This window comes from Sus scrofa, chromosome 11 (genome assembly GCF_000003025.6).
Source record: "Sus scrofa isolate TJ Tabasco breed Duroc chromosome 11, Sscrofa11.1, whole genome shotgun sequence".
In the NCBI taxonomy this organism is placed as follows: Eukaryota; Metazoa; Chordata; class Mammalia; order Artiodactyla; family Suidae; genus Sus; species Sus scrofa.
Genome location: NC_010453.5, coordinates 19,302,493 through 19,318,000, shown reverse-complemented (window position 1 = coordinate 19,318,000; position 15,508 = coordinate 19,302,493). Strand labels below are relative to the sequence as shown.

The following is a 15,508-nucleotide window of genomic DNA, read 5'->3' as shown; positions in this document are numbered from 1 at the left end:
GCTCGCCCGATATTCCCCGCGGGCTCGAGCCGGGCCCCAGATCCACCCGCAGATTGAGGTGGGGCCCGCTCTCACCCACCAGGCTGGGTAGCGCCCGGTTACCGGCACCCAAGCCTGGAGGGGCGAGTTTCGGCGCGAGGCAGGTTCAGGCGGCGGCGGCTGCCTCAGGGAGCGCGCCTGGATCTCCAGGCCCGGGTTCCCCGCCCGACCGCGCGCCCTCGCCCCGCGCCCCGCTCGGCGCCCCGGTGCCCTCCAAACGCCAGCGGGCCCGGGAGCCTCGCGGACGTGACGCCGCGGGCGGAAGTGACGTTTTCCCGCGGTTGGACGCGGCGCTCGGTTGCCGGGCGGGGGAGGGCTCGTCCGGTTTTTCTCAGGGGACGTTCAAATTATTTTTGTAACGGGAGTCGGGAGAGGACGGGGCGTGCCCTGACGTGCGCGTGTCCTCCTGCCCCGGCCCTCCTTCAGCGCTCGCCGGCACCGGCCCTGGGAGGGCGTCATGCCGCCCAAAACCCCCCGGAGAGCAGCCGCCGCCGCCGCCGCCGCCGCCGCTGCTGCTGCGGAGCCCCCGCCGCCGCCGCCGCCGCCGCCGCCACCGCCGCCACCGCAGCCTGAGGAGGACCCCGAGCAGGACAGCGGCCCCGAGGACCTGCCTCTGGTCAGGTGAGCGAGCCGACCCGTCGCGGCGGCCAGCGCGCGGGAAGGGCGCCCCGGGGGTGCGTCGGCGGGCGCCGCGGCGTCTAGGCGGGGGCGCGTCTCCGCCCGGGCCGGGTCCCGGCGGGAGGAGGGTCCTCCCCGGCCCCCCGCGGCGGCGGAGCGCCGGGAGGAGGCTGACAGGGGTCTGGGGTCGGGAACGAGGGGAGGGCGGCCGGGAGGGGTTTCGGCTCCCGCTTGACAGGTGTCGAGCGGGTGGGGCTCGGGTCGCTGAGCGAAGTGACAGGTGCCGCCTTTCCTCCGCGAGACGGGAGCCTCGCAGGCGGCGGGTCGTTTGCAGACCCCATCAAATGCAGAAGAAAGAAAAAAAGAAAAGAAAGACTAGATTGCTGGAGAGGTTTTTCCCCATTTGAGATTTGTAGTCCTCCGGTGGTCTTTCGACTTTCTGTTTTGGTCTCCCGCGGTGCAACATTTGGAAGTGTTTTCCTCTGGGCGTGCGACTCATCTGAAGCCCAGTCCTGGGAGAGGCCAGCCAGGAAAACCTTGGATACTGCTGCAGAGATGCCACCGGACGTGAAGTGCAGGGTTCTGGGTGGCAGTTGCCCCTCCGGGAGCTCGGCTGGGGTGCTTTTCGGGGTTCCCTTGTAAAGAGTGCTTTGAGTTCTAAGCCTTCGGTAGTGACTGGTGGAACATAGCTCTCTAAGAGGAACTTGTTGTATCGGTAAAAGTTTTGTGAGACATTTAGCTCAAGAGCTTCGAAGTTTCTGAACGTTCTCATTTTTCTTGTTGCATAAAACTCTTCTTGCATGATAGTCTGCTTCAGGCTGCCTCTTTTTTTCTTCCATTTTGCCTTTTGGCTTTGAGCCAGCAAGGATCTTGGTGTCTCTTTTGTATTTGTTTGGGAACAAGATTAGTGTTCTTGTGCTCACATAAAATTAATTTTCCCCCCAGGTGGATTCTAAATTTCAGCGAGTCCATGATAATATAGGGAGATAGTTATTGCAGCATCTTATTTTTCTTGATTGTGATGCTTTACGGTTTAGAAGCCAAGATCGAAAGAGTGTAATTGTCATTATCATTGTTAGCACTGGCCCTCCTTTGAGACTACGCATCAATTGCCAGGGGATGGGACTCTGCTGATCCTCACCACTCTTTCCTGCAGTTCTGATCCGTCAGCAAGTCCTATTTCTTTCACCGCCCTAGGACACATTGTTAGGGACTGAAGTGGGCTTTTGGAAATACCAGAACAGCACACAGTCTTCATTCTTGAGATAACCAAAAGTTAATTGTGTTTCAAAGGAGGTTTGGCAGTCTGGAATAGGGTCAGGGGCATGGATTAGAGAGTTAGATTACTGGGTTTATATTAGAGCTTCCCACTTACTCGCTGTGATCTCAGGTGAGTGCTTTAACTTCTCTGATTTGTGATCATCAGAGTACTTACCTGTTAGGGCTTATGTATGTATTAAACCATGCATCTAAACCCCATCAATTCATTTAAATCCTGTTCATATGGAGCATAGTAAATACTAAAAAATTATTAGCTGTTCCTTGTACTATACTATTCTTATGTCAAATAGATATTAAGTGAATGAATAAGAATTAGCCAACAAGAATTTTTTGACTGCCTATCTTGGTTAAGGAAGATCAAGGAGAAAAGGCTGAAATAAGCATATCAATAATTTAATCATATAAGAAACACTAGTAGTAGGTAGAGAGATTAAATGAATCGTTGTTGAGAGTGGACTGCATTTTAGCAAAGTCACCGATACTGAATTGGTTCTGTAATGTTATCTATGGCTTTCCTTTTCTGTTACTGTCCCAATTTTTCCTAACAGCTGTAGCTATTGTACTTGCTTTTCTTCCCAAAGCTATGTTGCTGCACTGAAGTTCCTATGATTTACCAGGCCAGCAAACATTTTTCACTATGTGGTACTCTTATTTTGGAAATACTGAAAAGATCAACATACGTTTAAATTCTAAGTGTAATTTTTTAAGCGATAGTTAAGATCCCAAAGTATTTGGTGATGTCTTTCAGAATAGTGCTATATTATATGCAAACCAGTGAAACCAATGCTTACGTAATTAATTTGATTATAAAAGTGCCTTTTATATTATATTTTCATTTGGTAGGCTTGCATTTGAAGAAACTGAAGAACCTGATTTTACTACATTATGTCAGAAATTAAAGATAGCAGATCATGTCAGAGAAAGAGCTTGGTTAACTTGGGAGAAGGTTTCATCTGTGGATGGAGTATTGGTAAGGATTGTCTTAAAATTTTTTGAAAATATTTTTCTCATTTTAAAAATTATTTTAAATCACCATAGAAAATTTGGAAAATAGAAAAATATAAACTAAAGCTAGGAACAAGTCTATTATTCAGAGGTAACTTACTTCTGATAAAACTAAAAATTAAGGAAAAAAACTCCCTATGTTAGCTCCCCACCAAAAGCATTTTAAAACAACTCATAAATATCATATTTTATTTGTAAATACTTCATTGTGCCATAAAGACTTTAAAAAAACAAAGCCATACCTCATAAAATAATTTTTAATATCTCATAATGCACAGTGTTGAAATTTCCTGACTGCCTTGGAATTAGTTTTGTCAGAATTCAGAATCCTTGATAATATTTTGAAACATTTCTTGCATTTTTTTGCGTATGTAGATAATAATAATAATACCACCAACAGATAATCATTGGTGCTTTATGTGTACTGGGAAATATTATAAGCATTTTGCAAATAACTCATTTGACAATCATTGAGATGTGAAATATAAACATCTTTATTTTACAAGTAAAATGTAAAACCTTTGTTTTATAGATGAAGATGCTGAAGTAGAGTGAGGTTAACAACTTAACCAAGGATCCTGACTAATAAGATCTGAAACATAGATTTGGGATCATACACATAAGTTATATATATTTACATGTAGTTACATATAGTTTTGTGTCTTGTTCTAAAAAATTTTTTCTTAACATAGCTTTTTCTTATATTATGAAATATTTTTTGATATTTGATAATGTAGTTTCCAGTGGTAGCATAATATTTTATCCATTAGATGTATTTTAATTTGTTAACTCTTACCGTTATTGGATATTTTTTCCCCTAACCTTTTGGAGCTATAAAATAATGTGATAAGCATCCTTCATAAGAATGAGGTCTGGCACAAAGTAAGTCTTCGATAAATTTATGAATGAATCTCTGATTAATAGAATACATTCTTACAAGTTTACTTACTGAATCAAAAGCTATGAACATGTACAAAACTCTTGGTAATTATTGCTAAGTTTTACTGCAGACACTTTTAATGAGTTTACTTCCTCATCAGCATTGTATTATACCACGCATCTGTCTTTACTGATCAGATCGACACAACAAAACATGTTGATGTATACCCCATAAAAATAACTATTTAAAACCATCTTAAATCTCTGCTGTCTTTGACTACTTGGACTGTTACAACAAAATACCATAGACTGGGTAGTATATAAACAATTGACATGGATTTCTCACAGTTCTGGAAGCTGGAAAGTCCGGGATCATGGTGGTGGCAGATTCTGTGTCTAGAGAGGGCCCATTTCCTTATTCATAGATAGTGCCTTGTCACTGGCCCCACTTGACAAAAGAGGTGGGGGCTTTTGCTGGCCTCTTTTATAAGGGCCCTAGTTCCATTCATGAGGGCTCTGCCCTCCTGACCTGATCACCTCCTAAAGATCCCGTCTCCTAATATTGTCACATTGGGCATTAGGTGTTCAGCATATGAATTTTGTAGGAACACAAAAATTCACATCTGGTTAAAAAAAAAAAAAAAAGACACAAAACAAATCTCATAATTCCAAAGATCTGAACATACTCTAGAACTCCTTATTGAAAAGGAATACTTAAAGTGTCTTAGCTGAATGACTTTGGTATTATTGTCCCAAAGCATCTGATAGATATTTCTGCTGATTTGGGTTCTTGACCTGCCAAGCTGTTTTTGTGCATATGCAATTAGAGTTATAACTCCTTCACTTCTCTCTTCTGTAAATACCAGACTTTTATTTTTCAGAAAGTTGAGAAGGGATAGTTGATTTAGAGAGTATTGGTAGTTTTCAGTTTTTCAGTGGGTTCAAAGCTCTTTGCAAATACAATATGGTGGTTAAGTTTGCAGGCTAGTTCATACGATTTTTTTTTTTTTTTTTTTTTAATGGTGGCACCTACGGCGTACGGAAGTTCCTGGGGTGGGGATTGAATTGGAGCTGCAGCTGAGGCCTATGCCCCAGCCAGGGCAACACCCATTCTAGCTGCATGTGCAACCTATGCCGCAGCTTGTGGCAGTGCTGGATCCTTGACCCACAGAGCAAGGCCAGGGATCACCATGTCCTCACAGGTCCTTAACCCACCGAGCCGCAATAGAAACTCCCGAAACTTTTTTTTTTTTTAACTGCACTGTAGCAGTAAAAGTTTTAGGCTTTAAGACTTGAATATGTATATGAATAAATATTCCTACCCATTTCTTCTTCTGGCTTTGTCCCTACCTTCCATGGAAACTGGTGCAGTTTAAAACTCATCTCCTGATGGAGCTCATAATGGGGACTGGGCCACATGAAGTCATTTCTGGTTGTGTGATGAGGAAGACAAGGAGTTTCATGTTACCTTTGGGATTTTGGGTACCTTTTTGTTGGGTACAGCAGGATGGTGTATTCTCCTGTTAGGATTCACCAGACTTTTACATAGACCTATTATTTTAAGTGATAGGTTTTTGAAGCGTGGTCTGATAACCTTCATTTATTCAGTGATTTCTAAAGGAGAATGTGACACATTGTATGCTGAGGAGTGAATGAATGACAAGATGAACTTGTTTCTAATGCAGCTGTTCTAATTCCAATTGGCTGTTTCTTCTTTGAAACCAAAAGAGAAATGTGGTAACTCCAGGCACTTTTGGCAACTGAAAATAGGTACTGTTTATTGGAATAAGGAATGGATTAAGAACAAGGATTTGTCATCAGACTCACTGAGTCAAGTCTCAGATCTACCATTTATTGGCTCTGTGATTTTGAACAAGTTACCTAAATCTCTAAGGCTTAGTTTTCTTATATGTAAATGGGACTAACAGTGATTTCTGAATCTTGGAGTTATTTTGTGGATTAAATAAATTCATTCATATAGTATGACTGGGTCACTTTGCTGTACAGCAGAAATTGACAGAACATTGTAAATCAGCTATAGTAGAAAAGATAAAAATCTTTAAAAAATTCATATAAAGTACTTTTTAGTGTAAATGAGTGACTATATTAGATCATGCAAACAAAATTATTTTACTTATGGATTACTGCAGAAATTCTTTATTTTTTGGCTGCAGCCATGACATGCAGAAGTTCCTGGGCATATGGATCAAACCTGAACCACAGCAGTAGCAAATTTGGCTGCAGCCATGACATGCAGAAGTTCCTGGGCATATGGATCAAACCTGAACCACAGCAGTAGCAATACAAAATCCTAACCACTGGACTTCTAGGGAATGCCCAGAAAATCTTATATTAATCAGTAAACTAATATATATATATAAATATATATATATATATTTTTTTGTCTTTTTGCCATTTTCTTGGGCCACTCTCGAGGCATGTGGAGGTTCCCAGGCTGGGGGTTGAATTGGAGCTGTAGCCTCTGGCCTACTCCACAGCCACAGCAACGTGGGATCTGAGCCATGTCTACAACGGACCCCACAGCTCACGGCAATGCTGGATCCTTAACCCACTGAGCAAGGCCAGGGATCGAACCCGCAACCTCATGGTTCCTAGTTGGATTCGTTAACCACTGCGCCATGACGGGAACTCCTAAACTAATAATTTTAAGAAGAATTTAGAAATCAGTTAAAATGGTTGAATTAAAAAAATTTTTTTCTCTTTAAGGGCTGCACCCATGGCATATGGAGGTTCCCAGGCGAGGGGTTGAATCCGAGCTAAAGCTGCCTGCCTACACCGCAGCCACAGCAACACAGGATCCGAGCTGCATCTGTGACCTATACCACAGCTCACAGCAACGCCAGATCCTTAACACACAGAGTGAGGCCAGGGATCAAACCTGCAACCTCAAAGTCACATTCGTTTCCAATGCACCACAATGGGAACTTCAAAAAAGTGGTTGATTTTTAAATGAATGTGTAGAGATTCTGTTGTATTTTTGTTAAGATACACATTTTTTAAGCTGTTTGAGAATAAAAAAAGTTATGCATACATGAAAGCATATCAATACTTTATTTAAAAAATTATAATTGATTTATAATGTTCTGTTAATTTCTGCTGTACAGCAAGGTGACCCAGTCATACATATATATACATTCTTTTTTTTCATACTATGTTCCTTTATGTCCTGTCACAAGTAATTGGATATAGTTCCATGTGCTATATAGCAGGACCTCATTGCTTCTCCATTCTAAATGTGATAGTTTGCATCTACTAACCCCAAACTCCCAGTCCATCTTACTCCCTTCCCTTCCCCATGGCAATCACAAGTCTGGTCTCCATGTTGGTGAGTCTGTTTTTGTTCCGTAGAAGGTTCATTTGTGCCATATTTTAGATTCCACATATAAGTGATATCATATGGCATTTGTCTCTCTCTCTCTGACTTATTACATTTAGTATGAGAATTTCTAGTTGCATCCGTGTTGCTGCAGATGGCATTATTTCCTTTTTAATGGCTGAGGACTATTCCATTGAGTATATGTACCACATCTTCTTCATCCACTCATCTGTCACTGGACATTTTTAGGTTGTTTCCATGCCTTGGCTGTTGTGAACTGTGCTCCAGTGAATACATGGGTGCAGGTATCTTTTTGAGTTGTAGTTTTGTCCTGATGTATGTCCAGGAGTAGGATTGCTGGGTCATAAGATAGTTCTATTTTTAGTTTTCTGAGGAACCTCTATACTGTTTTCCAGAGTGGTTGTACCAATTTACATTCCCACCAACACTGTTCCCTTTTCTGTACACTGTCTCCAGAATTTGTTATTTGTAGACTTATTGATGGCCATTTGTTATTTGTAGACTTATTGATGGCCATTCTGACCATTGTGGGATAGTACCTCATTGTAGTTTTGATTTGCATTTCTCTGATAATTAGTGATGTTGAGCATATTTTTTAAAAATTCTTTTAAAGAGTTGAGATATTTTGTCTAGAAGTGTCTCTTTTTTGTGTAAATGATTACGTGTGTAATATGTGATTGCTGTCCTAAGATTAGACTGTGTTCATGCTGCTTATGGCTTATGAATAAAATAAGGAACTTGCAGAGTTCCCATTGTAGCATAGAGTGTTAAGGACCCAACATTGTCTCTGTGAGGATTCGGGTTCGATCTGTGGCCTCAGTGGGTTAAAGATCTGGCTGCAGTATAGGTGGCAGAGGTGGCTTGGATCCACTGTTGCTGTGGCTATGGCATAGGCCTCAGCTGCAGCTCTGATTCAACCCCTAACTTGGGGACTTTCATCAAGAAATTGGCCAGGAGTGCTTTTCATACTATGACTTAGGGTGAATCAGTTGTTGGAATTTTGGGTTTTTTTTTTTCTGCATCCTAAGTGGCAGTGCCGTAGAACAGAAAAGGCCTTGGACTTCAAAGCTAAAGGCTTTGATTGTAGTTGGAGTATGGCTATATGATTTTAGGCAAATTGGTTAATTCTCCAGTCTTGATTTGCTTATCTGTAAAGCAGAAATAATGTTTGAATATCAACCTTTTAGGGCTTTGCATATATATATATATATATATATATATATATATATATATATATGCAGTGAATGTATGTATATTCGAGTTTTGAAATATATTGCCTTTGATAGGGGCATTTTTTTAGAGGTCGTATGTTTAGAAAGATAATTGAAAAGAATAGTTTGGAGTTGGAGTAATACTAGGCATTCCATTTAAGCTGTACTGCAGAATATGAAGAAGTTTCTTAATAAACTTAGCAGAATATCTGTTTTAAAATTATGTGTAATGAAAAGTCTCTTTACCTGTTATTTTCTAGTCCTTAGCAATATATGTACCCTTTTTGTTTTTTTTTCCTGATTGCATGTGGGAATTGCTGAGACAAATTCACTGAAGAACATGTACATGAATGTTACATTTGTGTTATATAGATGTAGGATATCTGCAGCTTCTTTTGATAAAAATTCTGATAGAAAACTTTTCTAGGATTAATCTTTAAAAATATTATAGAGAATGTCAGATACTTATAAAAGTAGATAGAGAAAATAGTATGAACTCTCAGATAACCTCTTAACCAGCTTCACCAGTTATCAGTTGTGGCCAAACCGTATTTCTCCCTGGCTCCAGATTATTATAAAGTAAATCCCAGGTATGATGTTTCATCCATGCATATTTTAGTATGTGTAGGGAAAAAAGAATGCTCAAAAAATGACCACAGTTCATCATACCTAACAAAATCAATGAAATTTCCTTAATATAAAATGTTCAATGTTCAGATTTTATTGTTTCATAAATTCTTTTTTTTTTTTTCAGTGTGTTCTAGTCAGGATTTAAATAAGGTCCATACAGTGTGATTGGTTGATTTGTGTCTTAAATCTCTTGTAATATGTACGTTTCACTTCTTCCTTCTCTTCTTCGTTTCCTCTCATTTTTTTCAATTTATTTGTTGAAGAAACTGTATTTTTTATCCTGTGGAGTTTCTCTCCGTGTGTATTTTACAGATTGTACCTCCTTCATTATTTTACATATTTGTCTAATTCTTTGTATTTCCTAGAAATGGATCTAGAGGTCTGATCAGGTCCTGGTTTGATATTTTCTGGAAGTAGTACTTCAGAGATGTTGTTTTGTATGCCCATTAGTAGGCACTTAATGCTTGTTATCTCTTTTTATTTTATTTTATTTTTTTTGATGTAAGCTATCATTGATGACCACTGACTTGGCTCCATTAGGGGTTGCTAAGTGGTGAACTTAGGACTATATCATTCCCTTTTCAAGTATTAGTTGTAAATCTTGCATAAAGAGAGACTTTCCTCCATCAACTCTTTTTACTCCGAAGTACACATCATTCAGGAAAGGTAGGATAAGTGCTTTATTCTTGGCTTTTATTGATTAGTTTTCAAGCTGATGTGTTTGTTCTCTAACATCCTCCAGAGATGACCAGTGATAATAATCATCTTTTAAAGTATTACTTGACAGTACCAATAGACCAGTTTGAGTATACTTAGATTTTTTTTTTTTTTTTGCTTTTTAGGGCCGCGACCCTTGCCATATGGAAGTTCCCAGGCTAGGGGTCGAATCGGAGCTGTAGCTGCCGGCCTACACCACAGCCACAGCAATGTGGGATCTGAGCTGCTTCTTGTGACCTACATCACAGCTCATGGCAACGCCGGATCCTCAACCCATTGAGCGAAGCCAGGAATCGAACCTGCAACCTCATGGTTCCTAGATTTGTTTCCACTGCACCACAATGGGAACTCTCTACATAGACATTTAATAAGATCTTTATTCGATGACGGCATGACATACAATTGACGCCCGAACAGTGGGGGGTTAGGGGCACACAGTCAACAGTCATGTTACTTATAGTTGGCCCTCCATTATGCAGTTTCTTCATATGCAAGATTCTTCTTTTCTGCTGTTCCACATCTGAGAATTCAGCCAATCTCGGGCCAGGTGTTACTTTAGTATTTACTGTTGAAAAAAATCTTCCTATAAGTGGACACACAGAGTTTGTAGCCTTGTTCTTCAAGGGTCAGCAGTATTTCATAATTTCAAGAACGGAATGTATATGAGATCATATAGTGTTTAATCTTTGGGATTGTCTTTTTTCACTCAGCATAATTCCCTTGAGATGTTAAATGCCAACATATTAGTTTGCTAGGGCTGCCATGACAAAATACTACAGACTGGGTGGCTAAACAACAGAAATACATTTTCTCATAATTCTGGAGCCTAGAAGTCCTAGATAAGACTAGGCCTGTTTGCTTTTTTCTGAGGCCTCCCTCTTTGACATGCAGATGGAGATGGTTGCCTTTCCCTTGTGTTCTCGGATGGTTTTCCTGTGTGCACATCTCTAATGCCTTTTTGTGTGCCCAGATTTCCTGTTCATGTAAGAATGCTGGTCAGATTGGATTAGGCCTACACTTCTGTCCTCATTTTAGCTTGCCGTACCTGAAAATTGTGGGGCGTGGGGCGGGAATGGGGGAATCACAATCCATTCCATTGCAAATAGTTTGTCCCCCCCCCATTTTTTTTTTTTTTTTTTTTGTCTTTTGTCTCTTTAGGGCCCCACCCGTGGCATCTGGAGGTTCCCAGGCTAGGGTTCTAGTTGGAGCTGTAGCTGCTGGCCTACGCCACAGCAGCATGGAATCCAGGCTGCATCTTCGACCTACACCACAGCTCTTGGCAACGCCAGATCTTTAACCCACTGAGTGAGGCCAGGGATCAAACCCGTGTCCTCATGGATACTAGACAGGTTTGTTAACCCCTGAGCCATGATGGGAACTCTTTTTTTTTTTTTTTTTTTTTGTAGTTATCTATGGTATGGTTGGACCACAGTTTGTATAACCATTTACTTATTGAAAGATATCTGTGCTCTGGAGTTCATGTTGTGGCGCAGCAGAAACAAATCCTACTGGGAACCATGAGGTTGTGGGTTCAATCCCTGGCCTCGCTCAGTAGGTTAAGGATCCAGTGTTGCTGTGAGCTGTGGTGTAGGTCGCAGATGTGGCTTGGATCCCACATGGCTGTGGCCAGCAGCTGTAGCTCTGATTAGACCCCCATGTATAGGTTTTTGTACAGACATCAGTTTTCAACTCTTTTTTTTTTTTTTGTCTTTTTTTTTGCTATTTCTTTGGGCTGCTCCCGCGGCATATGGAGGTTCCCAGGCTAGGGGTCGAATTGGAGCCGTAGCCACTGGCCTACGCCAGAGCCACAGCAACGCGGGATCCGAGCCGCTTCTGCAACCTACACCACAGCTCACGGCAACGCCGGATCGTTAACCCACTGAGCAAGGGCAGGGACCGAACCCGCAACCTCATGGTTCCTAGTCGGATTCATTAACCACTGCGCCACGACGGGAACTCCTCCTAGCTTTTTTGTTAGCACTTTTTTGATCTTTTTAGGGCCGAACCCGCACATACAGAGGTTCCCAGGCTAGAGGTTGAATCACAGCTGCAGCAATGCCAGCTCTGAGCTGCGTGTTTAACCTACACCACAGCTCACAGCAACACTGGATCCTTAACCCATTGAGCGAGGCCAGGGATCGAACCCGCAACCTCATGGTTCCTAGTCGGATTCGTTAACCACTGCGCCACGACGGGAACTCCCAGTTTTCAACTCTAAGTAAATACCAAGGAATATGATTGCTGGATTGTATGGTAAGATCCTGTGGTGAAGTATGTTTATTTTTGTAAGAAACCTCCAAATTGTATCCATAGTGGCTGTACCATTAACGAAAGTTTTTATTGTTCCACATTCTTGTCAGCACTTGATGTTGTCAGTGTTTTGAATTTTGGCCATTCTAATAGGTGCGGTATCTCATTGTTTTAATTTGTAATTCTCTAATGACATATGATGCTGAACATATTTTTATATGCTTACTTGCCATCTGTACATCTTCTTTGGAGAGGTGTCTGTTCCCACTGTGTGCTGACTTTTTAATCAGGTGTTTATTGTCTTAGTATATTTTAGGAGGAGTTCACATATTTTGTATAACAGTCCTTTTCAGATGTATCTTTTGCAGATATTTTTTCCCACTGTGTGGCTTGCCTTCTCATTCTCTTGACAGTGTCTTTCACAGAGCAGAAATGTTTAATTAAGTCTAGGTTATAAATCCTTCTTTTATGAATCACGCTTTTGGTATTGTATCTAAATGTTGCCATCACACTTCCTGATTTCAAACTATATTACAAAGCTATAGTAGAATGGAATTGGTAATCAGACACATAGACCAGTAGAAAAGAATAGAGAGCCCAGAAATAAACCTACACATTTTTGATCAATTAATTTATGTCAAATACTTTAGGATAGGGTAGTCTCTTCAATAAAAGGTGCTGAGAAAACTGGACGGCTACATGCAAAAAAATGAAACTAGATCACTGTTTCAAACAATATACAAAAATTAACTGAAAGTGGATTAAAGACTTGAACATGAGAAAGCATAAACTCCTAGAAGAAAGCATGGGTGGTAGGCTCCTTGCCATTGGTCTTTGGCAGTGTGTTTTTTTTTTTTTTTTGGATTTGACACCGAAAGCAAAGGCCACAAGAGCAAAAGTAAACAAGGAGGACTACATCAAAAAAAAGCTATACTGGAAACTATCAAAAACATGAAAAGGGAACTTGATTGGGAGAAAACATTTGCAAGTCATATCTGATAAGGGATTAATATCCAAAGTACATAAAGAACTCATACAACTCGGGAGTTCTTGTGGTGGCACAGTGGAAATGAATCCGACTAGGAACCATGAGGTTGGGGGTTCATCCCTGGCCTCACTCAGTGGGTTAAGGATCTGGCGTTGCCGTGAGCTGTGGTGTAGGTCGCAGACGCAGCTCAGATCTGGCATTGCTGTGGCTGTGGTGTAGGCCAGCAGCTACAACTTTGATTAGACCTCTAGCCTGGTAACCTTCATATGCCCCGGGTGCAGCCCTAAAAGACAAAAGACCAGGAAAAAAAAAAAAAAAAAAAAACTCATACAGCTCAATAGCAAAAATCCAAACCAATTAAAAATGAGAAGAGGAGCTGAGTAGACATTTTTTCCTGGAAGACAAACAGATGGCAAACATGAAAAGGTGCTTCACATCTCTAATCATCAGAGAAATGCAGACCAAAAACCACAATAAAATATCACGTTAGAATGGCTTTTTTCAAAAGTATAAGAAATAAGAAATATTGGTGAGACTGCAGAGAAAAGAGAACCTCTAGGACCCTGTTGGTAAGAACATACATTAGTGCAGCTGCTGTGAAATAGTGCAGAGGGAGGAGAGAGATCAAGGTGGTATAGAAGGACGCTGAGCTCACCTTCACTCACCAACACATCGGAACTACAACTGCATGTAGGGCAGTGCTTGGTGAAATTGACCTGCCACAGTCAAGGCCGTAAAGGAAGAACCACACAGAGTCTGGTAGGAAGGGAGGAGAAGCAGTCTGGTTGGGACCTACACCCCTAGTGCCGGACACAGAAGAGGAAGGGATGTCACAGGCTTGACGATCATCCTGAGGGAGTGAGGGATTCGAGCCCCATATTGAGCACCCTAGCCTAAGGGTCTGACTGTGAAGACAACCCCCTTGGCTGGTTTGGCAACGAGTGGAGCTTATTGGAGGGCTGCGAGAAAACTGAGACTGCTCTTGAAGAGTATGCACAGTCTTGCCTGCTCCCAGTCACAGCACAGAGGCAGCAGATTGAACACTTCCTGGGGTTCTGGCCGGCTTGCCTGGACCACCCCAGTGTACCTCTCAGGCTGCACAGGGATCCTACTCTAGCCCCTCTTGCTCTGGCGTCGCACTCCACTAAGGAAGGGGCTGCTGATGAGAGTGTGCACTCTTGGAGGGAATCGAGCCTGATGGACCCTGCTTCTGTCTGATGACCAGGCAGAAGCAGCCACTGCCAGTGTATGTGTCAGTGCGTGCACTCCAGAGAGAGCAAAACCAGTTTCTGGGCAGCGAATGTTGTCAGTGAAGTGCACGTGTGTTCTTGCACACACTCAAGAGGGAGCAAAACTAGTTCCAGGATGGAAACTGCCATTGAAGGAGCACATGTCCCTGTGTGCACCTAGAAGGGAGAGAAATCAGGTTAGTACTGTGGCATCAACCCCTTCAAGTCCCGACCCAGCCTCTAACCAGGGCATGTATACCAGGGATGGGAGGGAAAGCAAAATCAGCTCAGAATTGCAGCCCCACACCCTCAGGTCCTCATACAAAGACAGAGACAGCCACCACACCAGGCAAAAATCCAACTCCCTCAGGACTCCTGCCCCAGCTCCTTGAGCCCTGCCCCTCCCACATAGGGTATTGACAGCCATTGAGCAGAGGAGAGGCCTGGGCTTGCACCTGGCTCAACTCCAACTCTAGCCCTACCTCCTACCAAGGTGGTAGCTGTCAGCACACCCCAGGGGAAAATGTGGCCTGTGCTCTCTTTAGATCTGACAGCTCTTGCACCAGAGCCACTAGACACATGCAGGCTGCCTAGAGACCTTCCCACACAAGGACATGCCTTCAAGACTATGATAGGTAACTGTTTCACCTAATTTCATGGTGACAGAGAAAGTTAAAATGAGAAGACAGAAGAACATGGTTCAAGTGAAAGAGCAAGAAAAATAACCCTGAAAGCCTGTAATGAAACAGAGGTAAATGCTTGATAAAGAATTCAAAGCAGTAATAATGCTGACTAATCTGGGGAAAAGAGTAGATGAACATGGAATTCCTGTCGTGGTGCAGTGGAAACGAATCTGACTAGGAACCATGAAGTTGTGGGTTTGATCTCTGGCCTCGCTCAGTGGGTTAAGGATCCGGCGTTGCTGTGAGCTGTGGTGTAGGTCGCAGATGTGGCTCAGATCTGGCATTGCTGTGGCTCTGGCATAGGCGGGCAGCTGTAGCTCCGATTAGACCCCTAGCCTGGGAATTTCCATATGCCACAGGTTCGGCCCTGAAAAGAAAAAAAAAAAAAAAAGAATAGATGAACACAGAATTTTTTTTTTTTCTTTTTTAGAGTTGCACCCCAAGGCATATGGAAGTTCCTAAGCTAGGGGTTGAATCAGAGCTGCAACTGCCAGTCTACAGCAACATGGGATCCAAGCCACATCTGCGACCTATACCACAGCTCGTGGCAATGCTGCATCCTTTAACCCAGTGAGCGAGGCCAGGGATCAAACCCGCATCCTTATGGATACTAGTTAGAT

The 15,508-nt window shown here is 42.4% G+C and overlaps 1 protein-coding gene across 2 annotated transcripts in view; it reads left to right on the top strand.

Annotated features, from left to right (window-relative positions):
* Positions 359 to 15,508, top strand: part of RB1 (RB transcriptional corepressor 1) — a 130,889-nt gene continuing 115,739 nt past the window's right edge. The window contains 2 exon segments of one of the 2 annotated variants that reach the window (NM_001285967.1): positions 359 to 660; positions 2,782 to 2,908. In NM_001285967.1, the coding sequence (NP_001272896.1) occupies positions 497 to 660; positions 2,782 to 2,908 (291 nt within the window). In that variant the 5' untranslated portion in view covers positions 359 to 496. 2 annotated transcript variants of the gene reach the window in all.